At 55.3% G+C, this 18088-nt stretch overlaps 1 protein-coding gene across 4 annotated transcripts in view; it reads right to left on the bottom strand.

Moving 5' to 3' along the window:
* Positions 1-214: 214 nt before the first annotated feature.
* RASGRP2 (RAS guanyl releasing protein 2) overlaps positions 215-18088 on the bottom strand; it is a 30935-nt gene continuing 13061 nt past the window's right edge. For all 4 annotated transcript variants that reach the window (XM_044448508.1, XM_044448510.1, XM_044448507.1 and 1 more), the window contains 11 exons: positions 16878-17051; positions 15761-15877; positions 14576-14857; positions 12719-12796; positions 11724-11846; positions 11240-11355; positions 6531-6672; positions 4909-4945; positions 4211-4369; positions 2648-2744; positions 215-500 (listed from right to left, as the gene is read on the bottom strand). In XM_044448508.1, coding sequence (XP_044304443.1) covers positions 2686-2744; positions 4211-4369; positions 4909-4945; positions 6531-6672; positions 11240-11355; positions 11724-11846; positions 12719-12796; positions 14576-14857; positions 15761-15877; positions 16878-17051 — 1287 coding nt within the window. In that variant the 3' untranslated portion in view covers positions 215-500; positions 2648-2685. The remainder of the gene's footprint in view (positions 501-2647; positions 2745-4210; positions 4370-4908; positions 4946-6530; positions 6673-11239; positions 11356-11723; positions 11847-12718; positions 12797-14575; positions 14858-15760; positions 15878-16877; positions 17052-18088) is intronic.

The following is an 18088-nucleotide window of genomic DNA, read 5'->3' as shown; positions in this document are numbered from 1 at the left end:
CCACCTGTTAAAGACCCAAGGAACAACCAGGAAAAGTGAAGTTAAATGGGCCCCGGAAAAGAAGCAGGGAAATAACCCAGCATGCAAAAAAGAGAGGAGGAAATGAGTGCAAGGGAGAACTTGGCTCCTGAAATAAGAATCAATGCTCCTTCATCCCAGGAAAAAAACCCTACGAGAGTTCAGTGGGCCATTGAAAGGACTGAAAAGACGGACAGGCAGAGTGTGTTGCTTTTATTAGAATGAGTATTACACCTCGAAATCCAGTTCTTGATACAAATATACACACATCACCGGAGAGAGAACCTCCACCCCTCGTGCCCGGCCAGGGAACACGTCGCCCCAAGTCTTGGAAGTTGCAGGAGCAAAGGCGGCGTCTGGAAGGAGGGACCGTCTCTCTGCCCACCAGCAAGTCATGTTCCGCTCGCGAGGGGAGGCGCTGTGAGGCCCTGGAACATGGTGGAGGATTTGAAGAGGGAAAGCTCAAGGAGGGACGAAAGGTTCTGCAAAGGCAAAGCACAATGAGGGGGTGGGTTCAAGAAGCTGGCCACGCCCCTTTGCCCTCAACCCCGCCCACCCCCGCGGGTGCCCGCCCACCCATCGTTCCTCCACCCTGGAGCTCAGGCTGAAGAAAATCCGGCCCCTCCCAACACGAAGCACTCTCAGCCCCGCCCCTTTGCCTCTAGCCCCGCCCACCACGGCCCACGGGGGCCTCTCCCCCCTCTGCTCTTCCATCATCAGAGGACTCGATGGTCCCACCCCACCTGGACTGTGCGCACGGTTCTGGTCCCCACTCTTCCCAGCGGACCTGGCCGGGCTCACGGGGCCCGGAAACAAGCTGCCACAATGATCCAGGGGCTGCAGGGCCTCCAGGCGGAGGAAACACGGAGCTGCCTGGAGCTCCGAGCCGGGGAAGGGAGGCGGCGGATCTAGGCCAGTGGCGGTGAACCTTTTCGAGACCGAGGGCCCAGACTGCAGTCCAAAGCCCACTGATCCATCGCAATGTGCCAACCCTGCGACAAAACCTAAATACTGAGGTTTTAGTTCAGAAATACAACTCCCAGCCGGTCCGAGCAATTATATACACATCCTGGGCAGCGCAATGACCAGCCATGCAGAAGCTCGGACCAGTGGCCGCTCGTGGCGGCATCGCTCCTTTCCGAGCGTGCGCATGGCCCCGACGTGCGCTGCTATCTGATGCTCGGTGGCCGGGGCGATGCTGGGGCGCCTGGGCTCGCGTGCCACGGGTTCACCACCACCGATCCAGGGGTATAAGTGAGGTTTGCTGTGGAGAAAGTGGTGGGGGAGAAGTTGGGGGTCCTCTTCCTGCTCTCATAAAATCGGAGCCTGGAGCGATCCATTGGGATGGAGGTTTGGAGAGTCAGGACGAGCTGGGTGCACGACTCCCATAACCAGCTCCGTATGAGGCTGTCCACTGCGATGGTTTTAAGAGCGAAATAAACACATTCCCGTGGTTCCTAGTCCTCATGATGGTATGCTACCCCCTGCTCAGAGGCAAGCGGCTCTTAATGCAAGCGCCAGGTTTCGGAGCAGTGAGCCAGAGAGTCGGCTTTCTCATGACCCTCAACTCCTCCTCCTCCCACTGGGTCTGGGCCAGGGCGAGAGGGGGGCAAAGCGCCCCTTGCAGTGGGGCCAACCAGTGAGCCCTGCCGGGTTGAGGGGCGTTTGCAAGCGCCCAGCCACGGCCTGCCCTGCCGCCGACAGCGGAATACCACGTCCCGAGAAAGAGAACTGGAAGGGCAGAGCGACCGTGCCCGGGGTCATTTCTGGGCCATCTCTGTGCACGGGGGTCATTTTGCTTTGCCGTCGTCTCGCTTTGCTTCCGCACCCGTGCAAACCTCGGCTTGCGCCGCCGCCTCGCCTCCATTCCCGTCCTTTCCGAGGCACCGGGGTCGCTGCGGGAAGAACGGCAGCCTCCGCCTCCCGGCCCCTCGGCCGCGGGCACGTGCAGGCCGGCCGCTTCTGGGGAAGGAGGTGCACGTGGCCAGCAGGGCCGCCAGCCAGAGCGCCTCCTCCCTCGGCCTCTGCCTCGCCCCCTTTCCAAGCCATCCGGACTGGCGACCAGCACCGCTTCCAGTCGCTGCAAGCGTCAGTTCCACTGTTCATTGCAGAAAGTACTTCCTTTTCTCTGTCCCAACCTTCTCGCCAATTCACTTCGTGGGAAGAACCCGGGTTCCAGAGTCCTGGGAGAGGGAGAAAAGGCCTCCCTCTGTCTCCTCCACCCCTGAACACGCCTCGCCTTTTTCTAAGCTGCTGCTCCAGCCCCGAATCATTTTTGCTGCCCTTTTTCCAACTCAAAAATAGCCTTTTTGAAGTAACGTGACCAGAACCGAACCCGATGGTCCGGGTGGGGCGGCACCGAGGAGGAAGAGCAGCTGCCACGAGCCGCAAGGTCTTGGCCCTTCGATTCTCTGTTCCCAGTGAAGCCTAGCCTGGAAGTTGCTCAATGCAAAAACACCAGGCCTTCTTCCCTCACATGCTGCCACAAGCTCAGCACCACCACCCTTTCACAGAAACACAGAAGCAGAGCAAGTCAGAAGGGGCCTCCTGGGCCATCTAGTCTGACCCCCCGCTCCAGCCGGCTCCACTCAAGACCAGGAAGGGAAAGGAAAACCTTGGCAACAGTCACCTGGTGCCTGAATTTCAGGCTAGCCCTGCGCATCGGCCTCATAGGTGTACATCAAAGACCCCATCTTCCACAGCCTGCATCTCTTCCTCCTGGATTTCTGCAAAGAGACCAGCATGGATGTGAGCATCCGTTGAATGCGGACAGAAATGCTTTTTTAAAGACTCCTTCAAGCATTCCTTTTTATTTGGATGAGAATTAACAGGCCGCCCGTGAAGGCGAAACACCCGAGTCATTTGATCAAAATTCCTTGATGTCAAGCAGCGTATGCAAATTGTGGGCAAGATTGTGACCTGCCGGTTCGGGAACCGAACCGTTTGAGTGCCCAGAGACGCCACGGGCCAAAGGAGCCAAAATCTGCGTCCGTGCGGAGCAGTCGGTCCAAAAAACTCTCTGGCACGGGAAGTCTTGCAACACCAGGGGGAGATGTTGTGGCGCTTGAGGTTGATCAGGAAACATTTTGCTGAATGGGCGTGGGGACGCTTTGGGAGGCAAGTTCAGAGGCCTGCAAGGCACCTTGGTGTCAAAAGCGCTTTCCTTCCCCGCTGATCCTGCGAGGCGGGAGGTTGGCTTCGTCACCACCCGCCGCGAAACCTCGCCTGCTTCGAAGCGAAGCAGCACCTGGTGCGTCGGGGCACAGTGCTGGTTTGTTTGCAGCAGCGGCGGAACGGAAATCTCAAGGCAGTGGCCTGGGGGGCTGCAGTGCGATTCCCCCCACGCCCAGTGCAAACACGCCGGGCTTGCCTGGCGCAGGAAGCGCCCCCCTTCTGAAAGTTGTTGATCCGAGAGGCACGTGGCAGGAAGCAAAACTGGGCCGAGCTGTTTATCTGGGAGGGAAGTTGGTTTCCGGCGCAGGGTGCGGCTCTGTGGGCAGGGGAAGGGGCTGGGGCGCAGAGGGTCTGAAAAACAACTCGAGCTCTGGGAAGCTCCCGTGACAACCGAGAGTGGAAGTGCAGAGCGGGGGGGGGGGGTAGTAAGGGGAAGGGAGGACGAGGGTTTGGGTTAGGTTAGGTTTAACCTCTCCCCTCTTTCCCATTTCTATTCCTTTCTTGGCTGAATTGCTCTGCAGCTGGGAAAGGAAGGGCTCAACCTCCCCTCCCAGGTTTCGGGAAGACCCCCCCACCAAAAATACCCCCCAACACACACACAGGACAGTTAATCTTGAATCAACAGGAAAGAATCCTCTTGAAAGCCCGTCTTCTGAGCTCGGTTTTACCAGGTACCTGTCCAAACCTTTCTGTGCTTGGGCATGGCACTCGGTGGACACGGCATGAGCGGAGCCAGGGGTCAGACTAGATGACCCAAAGACCGCTTCTGAGTCGCTCTGCTTCTTATGCAAGGGGGCAATTTTCCTTCGAGGGGAAGTGAGAGGTGTGGGGAGGGAGAAAGCCGAAGGGGGCCCTCTGGGGTGGGGCGCAAGTGAGCTAGGGTTGTGATTCGGACGGGAGGCCCGGGCTGTGAAACGTCAAGGCGCCCCGCCGGTCTTATCGCGGCGCACGGTCTCGGCATCGGTGTCCAGATCCATGCCTGCGATGCCCCCGCCGGGAGGAGCCGCTCCGTCCGTACCTGAGTGCCTCAGGGAGGACCGCCCGGGCCGCGGCAGGGAGAAGCTGAAGGAGCGGGCCGGCAGCGCCGCGGGGCCGTCCAGGCTGACGCTCTTGGTGCGCTTGCGGCACTCGACGGAGAGGAGGTCCCGGCACTGCTTGTGGCAGCTCACACTGCACGCTGCACGAAGCGTGGAAGAGCGTTACTGCGTGGGCCCTCGCCCCGCTCCTTCTCTTGCAAGGCCGGCCTCTGGCACCCCGCCCCCCAAAAAGCCTGATTTGGGCTGGCCGGTGGCTGTAAAATAGGGCTGGGCGATGCAGGTCTAGGGACTACCGACCTGGGGTCCCCCCACGGCCAACCCCCGTTCCCCTGCCCCACTTCCAACCCGGATTTCCCAGCTTTTGCGTAGCTTTCCACCCATCCTAAAAGGACCAAGAAGCGCCTCCTCGGGGGGTTTCCTAGCGGCAGGGAGCTAATCCAGGCCGGCATTTGGGGTGTTTCTGCCCACGATCCGCTTGCCTGCGGCGCTTGTCTGCCATGACTGAGTTCAGCCCGTGGGCTGGAAAAGCTTCCCAGCGCAAGGCCACAGAAAATGCCTCTGGGCACGAGCCTGGATCTGCACTCTGCTTTCCAAAGATATTCTGCCTTCTGTCCATGCCCCGTGGCTTGCATGTTGCACCCCGTACGGACACCAAGCTCTGACCCGCCTCTCCACTTACCCCGGCATTTTAGCCCCTTCTTGTAGAGTCCCAAGATCTAGAGAGAGAGAGAGAAATCTTGTTGTTTTCCTTCTGTTTTTAGATGCTGCATCATCAACATCATCCTCATCCTCATCAAAATAAAGAGGTTGACCACAAAGAAAGAAAGAAAGAAAGAAAGAAAGAAAGAAAGAAAGAAAGAAAGAAAGAAAGAAAGAAAGAAAGAAAAATCAGGGTGACCTGGGGAATTTTGCTCACTGAACCACCTTTACTGGGAAAGCAGGGTTGCAAACTCAGAACTACACAGATCTCTTCTTTGGTAAGACAAAGAGACCTGCAGAGCTTTCATAGCGTGCGCACCTGTGCAAGCAGAAGAGGAAAAAGGCCGGAAGTGGCCTTGAATGTCACCCAAAATGACTATACTAAGGCCTCGTGGCTGTTCAAATCGCAAGACCCGGAAACCAAACCTACGCGATCCGATTTGCAAAACTTCAGGATGACCAGAAAATCACGCCTGACCTAGAAACCCAGACAAATGGGGAAGAACAGAAATAGGAAAAACCTCGGTTATTTGTTGATTTAGGGCTAAATCTTCTGCGGGTTTTGACAGAAAAACATCCCACAGGGTCGGCTTCCCCAGCAAGCCAGGGCAGGCAAGGCTGGTCGAGGCTGCAGCAGCTTCTATGGGGTTTTAGGAACGGGTCTTTCTTGCCCCTCACGAGACATGCTGGGTTTGGCCCAGAGATCTTTCGCTGTGGGACTTTTTTCTGTCTAAACAGGCATAGGATGGTCCCCGTCGAAAGCCGCAGACTTTAAACAGGACAAAGAGGCCTGTCATAGCCTCTTCCTGCCAGCTCTGCTCCCACACCCAGCTGCTGATCAGCAACTCTCGTTCCGGCATCGTTTACCGCAGAAAACCCCACACATGCTTAATCACACCCTAATACCCCACCTTTACAGCCCCACATGCAGCCCTCCTCAGCTCCAGGCTGAAGTCAGTTTTTTGCAAAATTACTGAGTTCAAGCCTGACAGGGCCCTATTTTTAATTAAAATAAAACCCCCCAAATTTACACCAGAGCTCCTGGCATTTTTTTTAAAAAACCTGCATCTTCGGTGCACTACATTCGATCATTTCCACCCCGGCTTGCCCTCAGAACAATCTGCCCCAAACTACCAGCAGAACTGGAAAGGTCAAAAGGAATTTAGAAAAAGAAAGTCACGGGGTTCTGAAAACAGAGTAACACAGACTCGAGGGTAGGGCATGGATTGGCTGTGGGTTGTTGAACTGTGGTTTATCATATGGTCTGAATCCAGCTGAGTAACAAGCCACGGTTCATAACCCAACAACCAATCAGGGGTTCTCTTCATGGGTTATTTGTGGTTAAGAATAACCATGAGACATTTGTCACAGTCCTGAGACATTTGTATAGGATGGGATAGAAATGCCCCACATACATACATACATACATACAAAGCCATGGTTTGTTAGCACAAGTGGGTTCAGACCACACGATAACCCATGGTTCAACAACAACCCGCATTCAACCCAGACTCAGTCCTTGATGGTGGGATGTCATAGAGCTGAGCCCAGTAAAGGGGGAAAGGGGCCGGAAAACACACAGAAACGCGGAGCTCGCCTCACCAGGCCCTTGCAGTGCCGGCAAGCCACGGGCCGCAGGAACGTGGTGTCGTGGAAGCTGTGGATGAAGCCCATCTTGCCGTTGAGCTCCGCGCTGGACTTCATGAAGTAGGAGATCATCTCTTCGCGACTGATGCAGCCGTCTCTGTGGGTCAGAGAGGCACATACTCAGGGACAAGACTCATCCACGGGAACTGCCCTTCCCCTGCCTCACAGACGGGGCGCACACCCGTCATGGGCCACCCGACCCCCACAGGCCGCGCCTGGCTCCCTTGACGGCTCCCTTCGCACGCCCCCTCTCCTGGGCTCACATCTGTCCCCCAGGACCTGCTCACGGCCAGGAAGCGCTTCAGGCATTGTGGGACCGCCCCTTTTGGGTTTGGCCCCGCCCACCAGCAGAATGCGGCCCCTGAGAACGTGCCGTTGGCCCCCGGGCTGGAACAGTTTCTGCACCGGCTCCAGCATCTCCCCCCTTGTGGGGGAAACTATCACAGCCGGCTGGGACTCCCTGTTTGTCTCCAGGCCTAGTTTATTTAATGGATTGCTCGTAAATGCTCCCTTCCCGCCCTCACTCCCAAAAGGACACGTGGGCTTGGCCTGGCCATTTTTTCACCGGCTGAAAACAAAAAAAGGTGATTAGTGCAATCGTAAAAGCATTAAAGGAACCATGAAAACCGCACTGATAAGAGGAATACAGACTCACAGCCTGATAAAACTGCTCTGCCCAAGTGCTCTGGCTTCCTTACCCACCAGCAGATTTTTAAATGCTAGTTTCGGCCTTTAAAGCCCTCAGCTGGATAGGGACCAGGCTAATTCAGGGCTGCCTCCACCCACCCAGCCCTCTCCATCCCTGCTGCATGCGAAACCAGTCCAAGCAAGCAGGGCCTGTTTAGTGGTGGCCAGGCGTTTCTGGGATCCAGCGCCCCAGAAGTCCCACAGGCCCCCTTGAGCTCTGCAGAGCGAACCTAAATGCATTGCAAGCTAGTGAACCAAGGTCTCAGCAGCGCCGGAGGAAACACTGGGTCAAAAAAATAAGAGAATTTCCAGATGTTACCTGGTCAGGGCCAGCTGCAAAGCCATACAAATAGCATTCAAGTTTCAGGTTCTCTAAAAGTTGTCAGTTTCTCTTCACTTCTGCTTTCTACTGACTAAAGAAGCACATCGCTGAAACCCCCAAGAATTGAAGCATGAAGAAACAGACTAGCAGAATATGCTGGGGCGGCAAAGTTAACTAACTATGTAAACAGAAGACCGTTGGAAGACTTTAATAATAAATGGAAATTTTATTATGCTTGGTACGACTAAAGGGAGTCGAGCGGAGTTTGGAAAAGAAAAGGAAAGGCAGTGGAGATTTGAAGCAATGGGAAGATGTGTTGTTTGTATGGATTAATTATTTCCTTTTTGTTCAACTCTCAAAGAGCGTTGAAAGACAGAAAGATGCATTGGGGAGTTGAATGTAGAAGCTGTTTAAAATTCCCTTGGCAACTTTGTTCACTTTGTTTATTTTAGCTTGCTCTGTTCATTTTAGTTTGCTTTGTTTTGCATTCTCTTTTATGTATTTATGTTAAGAAAATAAAGATTAAAAAAAATAAACCTTACATTTCACCCCTAAAGGAAGGACGGATCTGGGTAACAGCTGCATTTCAGATGGGCTCCTTATGACTGTTCTTTCAGCCTTAATGACAATGACCCTGCTTTGTGGGCAGCTTCAAAATGTGGCTATTTATTTCATTTCTCACAGCTCTAATCCTCCCAAAAGCTGATGTTTTCTGGGCAGATTACACTTTCAAAGAGACATTTTAAAACATTTAAAAATGCAATAAAATACTTAAAATAATGAAGCATCGTATAATCCCTAAATGAACCCCAGACATAATCGTTAGAACTAGGCCTCTGCAAGATGATGGGGGAAAGAGAGGTCTTTGCCTTGGAGCTTGGGTTAGGGTTAGAGAAAGGAGGTGCCCTGGCATGGTTTTGGTGGTTGGAATGTGTTTAGAATGGGCAGAAACGTTGAGATGCGCAGAAAAAGCTACTCAAGGGAGGCTTTTTAAAAATTGCCCTCTTTTCAGTGGAACTTTCACCCTAAATTAGGGTTAGGGATATGCCCCAGGGTAGGGTTAGGGTTAGAGAAACGAGGTGCCCTGGCATGGTTTTGGTGGTTGGAATGTGTTTAGAAAGGGAAAGAGAGGTCTTTGCCTTGGAGCTGAAAGGAGGCCTAGTGCAAGGTGAATTTCCTAGGGGAGTTTATTCCACAAAGAAGGTGCCATCACCTACAAGGCTGTGTCTTGTGGCCACCGGCTGCGCTTCCTGTGCCAGGGCTCCCGCAGGAGGCCCTGGAGGACGACAAGGATACAGGCAGGCGGATGCAGCACAAGCACGCGCTGAGATTCTGTGGACCCGACCCATTTTAAGCGTAACACCAGCCTCTCAAATCGGCCTGGAGAACAGACCGAAAGCCATGAGGAGAGTCTAAAAATCGCCGTGTTGATCCTGACACGCCTGGGATGCCGTTGCCCATTCAAGACCGAGCCATCCCAAAATACTTTGCGTGACGGCTGGGAACAAGGCACTGGATTTGGGAAAACCCACTTCTGGAGAGCTGTGATGAGGATCACAGCTAAGCTCAGGGAGACGGGGAGATCGGTCCACAGAGCTGCTAAGAAAAACGGGCTGGGACCGTGTTCACGAACCCGGTTCCACACCACCACGATCGGGGCTCCATGCGAGCACATCGTCTTTCTCGCTCTTCCCGCGCCTGTTTTTGGCCATCTGACCCGAGTTGCTCCTCAGGCACTCAGAACCGTATACTTTGATCGTGCTGACGCAACAAAGGCAACGGGGACCTTCCTTTTGGCTTTTGCAGAACCAGGAGACAGGCTTGGCTCCGAAATGCAGCCTTCGGGCAGGACTGGGAGGGTATGTGGGGGTGCTTCTCCCCCCAGAGCAACCGCCGGTGAACCCATGGGCCAAAAACGCGCTTTGAGGCACCCGCCAGGCGAAACGTTTCTTTTGCAGTTAGGAGGAGGCGTGTGATGTGCAGGCTTCGCCCATCAAAGGCTTCAGGAGACCACAACGAGCACTTGCTGCTGCCACCGGAAGGCCCGCGACCGAGAGGAAATTCCCACACGTCTCTGGGCGACGATACGGCCGGCCGGCCGTCAGAAGGCGAGTCACCAAATAAGGCCCGGAGCAGCTTGTCTACAGCGGCGGGAAGGAGCCCCTGCCGCCCGCTCAGGGTCCCAGAGGAGGGCCGGGAGACGCAAAGAGCAAGCTGGGCTGGGCGCCAGGATGCCTGGATCGTCTCCCAGGGGTTGCAATCTGTGCCTGCCAGAAGAACGTCCCGTCCGCTCCCGCATTGCTCCGCTCACACACCCCCAATTCAGGCCATGTGTTGGGAACATGCTTCTCCCCCCCCCACCCCCCGTGGCCCTAAATTGAAAAGTTGTGTGCGGAAGGTCCAGGGGGGAACAGACTTTAATGCCCCCCCCAGGTGCTGGTCCAAAGCATCTTTGCTCGGGACTGTCCTGGGGCGCAAACACGAGAAAGGGTTTCGTAGAGGTTTCGGCAGGACCTTCGGGGGTTTAGGATCGAGGCTGGGAAAGGGTTTGCCTCAGCTGTCGACCCGGGTCTGTTCCAGCAGCGGGAACCTCCAAAGGCTGCTTTTTAGAGACGTGCTTCATAGGCAGCGCCAAAGGGGGCTTTTCAAAGCACGCGTCCAGAGCAGCCGAGGAGGTTTTTTGGAAAGGCAGTCGCAGGGCCAGGACTGTCCCACCCCAAAAATATCCTCTGATGCATTTCGGTTTTTAAAAGCCTCCACGGTCACTAAGGACGTTTCGGAAAGCCTCGCCTGCAGTGGGGGAGAAAGGTCGGATGGGCCCCACCTCCCTGAGCGAGGTCGCTGTCCCGCCTGGTTGTTAACGACAGTGCCGCATGAGATCTCCTGTGTTTCTTTTCCAATAAACCTTTTCGCAACTTTCATATATGTTGTGTTGTATTTTAACACAGTTAACTCTCCATCTAACCCACGCGAAATGCCTTTTCAACTACGGCTGGCCTTTTTCAGTCAGTAACTAATAAATCTCTGGCCCACAGGCCAGACGTTCTCCATTCTCCCTTCAGGACACGGCAGCAGCTTCTCAAACTCCATATCCACTCCAAGGTTCTAGTCCTCAGTATCTTTTTATTTTATTAATTTAAGCTGCTTCTAGGCTGTCTTCAGCGGAAACTGGATGCTTGTCTCACTTTTGCTTTTGTTCCATCCCACACAAGCTTGTCCCCTAACTGGATGCTCATTGTGTCTCTTTCTATGCCCAGAAGAGCTGCTCACTCAAAATGACTCTCCATCCCCTTTCGCTTCCCTTTCACATTGTGCAACGGCGACACAATTTCTTCGTGCAAGGCCTGAACTCTCACCAAAGCAACCTCTTCTAGCCACCTCCTAAGCAAGGATGCAATCACACCCAGCAAGCTTTGCAGGATCACTTTGAAAGAAGAAAAATTAATTTCCTCTTGTGAAAAGAAATGGTGGGATGTGCTAGGGATTGCACGAATTTTTCCCTCTGAATTCAAGCATGCTTGCAACCTTCCCTTGCTTCTGGTTTTTTAACAGAAACCCCCTTGAGTGTTTTGGAATCAAAATAAAAAGCAGGACAAAGGTGGGCCTGTTTTCAATAAAATAAGCAAGAATAGAAGCTTGCAGTCAAGGTACTCACTGATTCTCATCTAGGTCGCCAAATTTGCACAGGTATGGGAAGTTATTCCGGATGATCTTAAACTCTTCCTGGGAGATGTGTCCATCTCCATCGACGTCAAAGTTTCGGAAGACAGACTGAAAGGCAAAAGGGGGGAAGAACAATGTTACCACCTTCAGATCATGGGAAGCTGCCTGCCACCCTCGCTGTCCACCCATCTAGCACAGGACTGCCAGCACTGACCGGCAGGGGCAGCAGCCAACTAAATGTCACGGCACAAAAGGAAAGGGGATTGGGAGGGAGGAGGAATAGAGGCTTCCCCACCTTCCCAGCTATATCACTCCCCACAGCTTGCTTGGAAAATAGGGGGACATGGAGGCACAGAAGGTGCAGAAAGTTCCCACAGAGGGTGGAATGTCAGCATGGCAGGGGATGATGGGAGTTGAATTCCAATGGGAAAAAGCCGCGGCGGGCCAGGCCCTCGCTTCCCCCATCTGCTTCCTACCTCGACCATCTTCTCGATGTGCTTGCGCACGACTGCCTGGTCCGGCTTGGGCTTGGGCACCGAGGCCCACTCCTCGATCACGACGGGCTGCGGGGGCGGCGTGGAGGACGTGGGGCTGGAAGGCTGGAACAGAGAGCGAACCAGTGGAGGGGCAGCCGACACACTCGCAAAATCGCACGGTGCCAGAGCTATCCGAGCCCGGACACGTGTCTTCGGATGCGGGGGACGCACAGCCGAGCCCTGCAACCTCCCCTCCCCACTGACGCACTTGTTGTGATTCGCCGCCTGCATTTCCTCCGAGGAGCATGGAGGCGAGGGGGTCGGCACCGCCACCCAGAGCCCCCCAAGCCCTGGCCCCCAAGGGACCACTCGGAGAGCAAAACGCGACAGAGGCAGAAAGCGGGAGCATCCGGGACCTGCCCCCCCGGCAAATAAACCAACGGAAGTCCAGGAACAAGCTCAGCATTGCTCCAGTACTCGCGATGCTCTCAAGGAAGCCAGAAGCTGTCAAATAGGAGCGTGGACGCCCGAATGATCCCATGAGAAAAGGAGGGGTGGGACCGGCAGGGAAACGACTAGGGGGAAAGGAAACCTGGGGCAGATTTTGACAAACGACAGAGCCGGTTTTCCACGCCAAGCCCCCGATCCACACAGGAGGATGAGCAGAGGAGAGGGGGGTCTCCGAGCATGTGCAGAGTGCCCTCTCTTGCCACTCAGTCATCACAGCATCTCTGGGACTGAGGGGGAAACCAGACCCCCTGGCCGGCTCTCCCACCTCTCACGCTGTTCCCACCCCTGGCTGCAATTTACACGGGGGCAAAGACAATGCTTTCATGTTGGGTTCCTCTTTGACCAGCTGCCACATCCAAGGGATGCTCCGCAGCAAGGAGCACATGTTCCAGGGTCAAGGCCTGGGTTCAAAGCTCAGGGCCACCTGGCGGAGGAAACAAGCTCGCCACCTCCGGGAAACAGCACGGCAGGCCCGGCACTCTTACCGTGGACTTGTTTCGGGGCTCCCGCTGCAAGGACAGCTGGTAGATTTCCTCTTCCGTCTGGTACTGGTCCAGGGACACCTGCCAAAACACAGCAAAGTGCACTTGGAGGGATGACCCCCATCCCACCCTCTCCGACATCGCTGCTGCGGAAATGCACTCGGAAAGCCGGTGGTTCCCACGTCGGCAGGAATTCTTGCTGACTAGCTTTTATTCCGGATTTGAGCTATCCGTATCCAGCAAACCGGCTCTGGGATGGGTTGGAGCACCAAGAATTGCCCCCGTGGAGTTCAGATTAAAGGGGGTGAGGAATACGGAGTCTAGAAAGGGAGCCGGCCACCATCCCTGGTTCTAAGCGTCTGTACCAGATCCAGAGTGTTCATGGAGGATTAGGACCCAGGCTCACCAGAGTTCTCCAAATTCCATTTTAAATCGCGTTCTAACTGAAGCCTCCATCTTGGCCTGCAGAAAATTTTTTGTACAGATATCCATGACGATTTTAGTGTGAACTTCTCCACTGTGTGCACTGGAAAACACACAGCTTCTCTCACTCGGGAAAGTACGCTTGTGTGCTATATTTGGCAGTGCCAATCTTTTCATGCACCTTTCTCAGATGTACAGATGCATTTTTTTTTTGGTGGTTTGCAAATGATGCTGAATGCTCAGAAACGTACGGACTTCGACCACAGACTGTGTCCAAAATGGCAAAGTGCAATCTGGGTTAATCCTGATCAAAAGTCATTTTCCTAGTCAGACAGAGAAACATTCCCTGTTTGCAAACACGGCTCATTTGTTCTAAAGTTGGGCAGCCATTCCCAACCAAATTCTGGCAACGAGTCAAAAGTTTTCCTCCGTATTTTGTGCTGCTGACGGGAGCGCAGCCAGCTAAAATGCCAGGGACAACATGAAATTGGCTGCCCCTATTCTAAATCGAGCGAGAGACACGCAGTTTACTCGGGATGGAAGATTTGAGCTATCTTCCAAAATAACGAACTATAGATTAATGCGATTCCAACAGCGAACACGGGTTTCAAACGTGTTTCTCATAAAGACAGAAGGGGTAAGGGGTATTTTTAAAAATAATTATTGCCGTGCCATGGCGGGAAGCTGTTTTGTGAAAAGCCGTCAAAGGTATTGCGAGAAACTGATTTGCTTCTTCCCAGAAGCCCTCGTTTTGTACCAGAGCTTACTTCTGCTTTTTTTGTTTTTCCAAGGGGCTGGCCATGTTCTTGTAAAAGTTTCTGTTCTATTTGGGAGACGTGACAACTCAGAAGACGCAAGAAATATCGGCCAATTGTGACCTGCACTTTGCACACGGGAATCCATACCTGAAACGGAAGGAGAGCCAGTGCCGCAGGGGTTAAGAGCGTGGGACTGGGACTCGGGCGATCCGGGTTCGAGTCCCCACTCAGCCATGGGGCCAACTCAGGGACTTGGGGCAAGTCACTGCCTCTCAGCCCGGCCTACCTCACAGGGGTGTTGTTGTGGGGACAGGACTGAGAGCCGGAGGAAGATGATGCAAGTCGCTTGGAGTTTGTTATAAGAAAAAAGCGGGATACAAATCTAATAAATAAATACTTTGCAATTGAGTGCTTTGCACAAAGAATCTGCTAGCACTCCCGAGACTTGATCTCGGCTCAGCACGCTTCCTGGCCGAGCGTGGGAAAGGAGTCCAGCGAGTGTAAGAGGGCCGGATTCTGGCCTGCCTTCACCTCTCCAGTGACAAGTTTGCTGGACTGGTGCAGAGACAGCCTCTCCCAGTAACGCCGCCAGTTCCTGACGGCCTGACGGACTGCATCAAACCAAAGAGGCCACTGGGATTTCCCGGGGGTTGAGAAAGTGAGGACGGGGGGAACGTACCATGAGCAAGTTGAGGAGGTCGGGGTTGGCCTCGAAGGGGGGGCGGATGCTCTGCACCATGGCCAGGTCACTCAGGATGCTGAACAGCTGCTGCATCTTGTTCCCGTTGAGGCAAGTGTGGGCACGGTCCAGCCAGTCGGGCAGCGCCACGTGGACGGCGACCAGGTCCTTGAGGTGCACCCCCAGGATGGGAAACTTGAACCCCACACACTCGGCGAAGCACCGGCGGTAGCGGCTGTAGTTCCCTGCCAAGGACAGCAGCTCCAGCAGCGATTCCCAGACCTGGAAGTTGCCGGGGGCAAAGGGGGTGAAGGAAAAATACAAGGGGGTCAGTTATGGGAGAAGGTGCCTCTTGAGGTTCTGCACTGGGGAACAAGGTCTGGAGGACCTACCACCTCCAGGAAGGGAGTCGGGCCTTGCTCCAACTTGAGATAGCCCTCCCCCATGAGGACTAGCCACTTGCTTTTATTCTCGCCTGAAAGTTAAGGATGTCCAGAAGCAAAGCTGTGATACAGGACATAGCCATGGGTAGCTGGGCATGGGAAAAACAAGGTCTCCAGCCCAGATACCCCCAGTTCGGTGTCCATGAGATGAGTTGGGCTGTGACTCCTGGAATTCCAATGGCCACACTGGCCGGGAATTCCAGGAGTCGCGGTCCGACCCATCCGGAGAACACGAGGCTCTGGACTTCTGCCCCAGTCGGCACACAGAAAGCCGAGCACCTGCCTCCTTCACCCTGCCTGCTGGTGGCGTCCTCCTTTGGGTCTTGCCCATTCCGGGGCCCAGAACAGACCCCAGGACTTCCTGGCCTCGCCACCTCCGGTGCCTCCTCTTCCTCGCCACCGCAGCCTGCTTGTCCGCCCTTTCAGAGCAGCCAGGCAGCGGGAAAAGCACGGAGGAGAACCCGAAGGGGGTGGCCTGGGCCAGACCCCAAAAGGCCAGCAGCAGCGATGGGGGCAGGAAGCGGGGTGAGATAGTGCCGTACCCACGCGATGCCCACGGCTCAGCCCCGCTTTGCCGGGATGACGCCCCTCACCCGATCTCCAGGCAGGGCTGGGAACCTCCGGCCTGAAACCTCGCCGGGCCCCGCTGCGCGTCCGCTCTGCTTCCAGCGTTCCCACGTTCCACCACCGCTCGCCCGGCCACCGCTTCCCTGCCCCTCGGCATGGGCTCCAGAGCACGTACCTTGGTGGTCTCCGGGCTGACGAAGCTGTGCGTCTCCTTGAGGCGGGAGATGGAGCTGTGGCTGAGGCCGCCGACCACGGCCATCAGGGTGTTGAAGTTCTGCAGATGGAGCAGCCGCTGCGAGAGAGCGCCGTCGGGCGACAGGTCAGCGGGCAGAGTCAGGCCGTGCCTGAGACCGGGGAGAGGCGCTTCCTCGCCCGGCTCACGGCACTTTCAGCATTTCCCCAGGGAGTGGGGTGGATGGGAAGGGCACGGAAAGCCAGATAAGGGCTACTGAAAACACACCACGTTCACTGCCAGGCCAAAGGGGAGTCCCTGTTTAAAAGCAGCAGGGCCCAGGCCGATGTGGAAGAACACTCTCCGAGATCCTACAGCGCTGCTGCCTGTCAGAGTAGGTGATATAGAGCTAGGTGGACAATCGGGAAGGTAGCTTTCCAAGAAAAAGGGCTTCTAGCTTCGTGGCAGAGCTCGGCATCCAAGTGCCCAGCTCCGTTGTCCTGCCCCCCTCCTGTCGAATGGATGAGTGGGAAGGTGATGGTGTGTGACTTTCTCTGACTGACACCCTGCTGCCAGCCCGAGCAGGCAGCAACGGGCTACATCAAGAAACCCTCTGACCGAGCAGAAGACAGCTCCTGAACTGCATTTTTAATTGCCAGGACTCAAGATCACACACTGTTGAAGCAACCCTGAAAATAGGCAGGGGCAGAAAACAGGTTGCAAAGCTCAGAAAGGGGAGCGGAACTTGGCAAGGTCCAGCCTTCACCGCTCCTGAGCTGTGGTGGGGTGGATCCGGGACTCGCAGGAACAAGGCACCCGGATTTTTTTACAGGCGGGGATGCCAACATCTGTCACGCCTCTCCGCACAGACTTCCCCCTGAAGCAACATCCGTCTCCCTTTTCCTTGCTGGCGAGACTTGGCTCTGAACGGGAAATTGGGGGCCGTTTGTTGTACCAAAGACCTGCTCCCTGCGGACAACGAAAATCGCCCAGATTGATCTGTGGAGCTGAAGCTATGCAGCCGCCTGCAATTTCTGGATTCTCCCGGGGCAGCGGCCAAGGGGGCTGTCGGGACGGGGACCCGCACTTCCAAAGCGACGCCGAGGGTGCCGTTCCTCACCTGAGCCACCATGACGAAGCGGGTGATGACCTGGGTGCGCTGCGGGGCGGTGGGCTTGCTCAGCACCATCAGCTGCACCCACTGGGAGACGCTGTTGAACAGGGTGATGAAGCGCTCCAGGATGGGGTTGTCCACGGTGCAGCCATGCATGACGAAACTGTGATAATCCTGGAACTGGAGAGGAGGGTTGTGGGGAAGCGCACCCCAGAACGCACTTCAGGACACAAGCGTGACACACTCGGGCCCCGGGATCCGGGCCTTCCTGGCCCCAGGTAGGAGGCAAAGACCTGACTGAAATCCAGCCTTCCGGTGTCCACTGGACACCTTTCCTGCGCTCAGCTCCGGACAGGAAGCAAGCCGAGCGGAGGTCGCGCCCACAAACGCCTGGGGGTGCCAGCCAACCCTTCTTTGTGCAACAACATCCAGCCTGCGGTTCTTTGCGCAAAGCGTCCAAAGTCAAGTGCGGCACAGCAGCACTCTGCCTGCACAGCTTCTGTATAGCCTGAAGGGCCTGATCCTGCCTAATCTTGGAAATGAAGCAGGGTCTGGCCTGGTTAGAGTCTGGATGGGAGACTGGAGTCCGGAACCGATGGTCCCCAGGCCCCTTCCCATTGTCTGGTTCTGTGATGCGCAGATTGCGCGCAAGCAAGCCCGCCACGGGGACTCGTTCGGACGTGCACACCCACGCAAACGTTTAGTGCAAGTCCAACCTTGGGCAGAGAGAAACTGGGAGCTGCTTGGGGGAATCCGATGGATCCCCACCCCAGAGCTGCTGACGGAGCTCCCTGCCTTCTGATGGTGCCCTCTCAGCACGGCAGAATCAAGGCCCTTGTGTTCAGCTAGCCTAAGAACAGCAGCACCAACCCCGTACCCATGTTCCCCAGCCAGTAGTGTCCCTAAGCAGACTGCCTCTGATACTGGAGCGGGAATATAACCATCAGGACCGGTCAGTTCTGCAAAATTTGTCCAATGCCCTTATAAAACCAAGCAAACCCCATGGTTTAGCAGTGCCTTCTTCTCATCCAGCCTGAAACTCTCAGCCAGTTGCCACACAGAATGTGGGGGGCCCAGTTTTAGGGTTCTCCACACAGTTCAGTCCGCCTCTGTCATGTCTCCCCTAACAGGGCCATGAATGCATTAAGGACAGCAAAATCAGGACTGACATTTTGGGAATTCCTCGCCCTCACCTAGACGGAAGATCTGTGCCTATT

This window comes from Varanus komodoensis, unplaced genomic scaffold (assembly GCF_004798865.1).
Source record: "Varanus komodoensis strain SLA01 unplaced genomic scaffold, ASM479886v1 scaffold55, whole genome shotgun sequence".
Lineage (NCBI taxonomy): Eukaryota > Metazoa > Chordata > Lepidosauria > Squamata > Varanidae > Varanus > Varanus komodoensis.
Note: the sequence above shows the minus strand (reverse complement) of the source record. Positions and strands in the feature narration are given on the sequence as shown.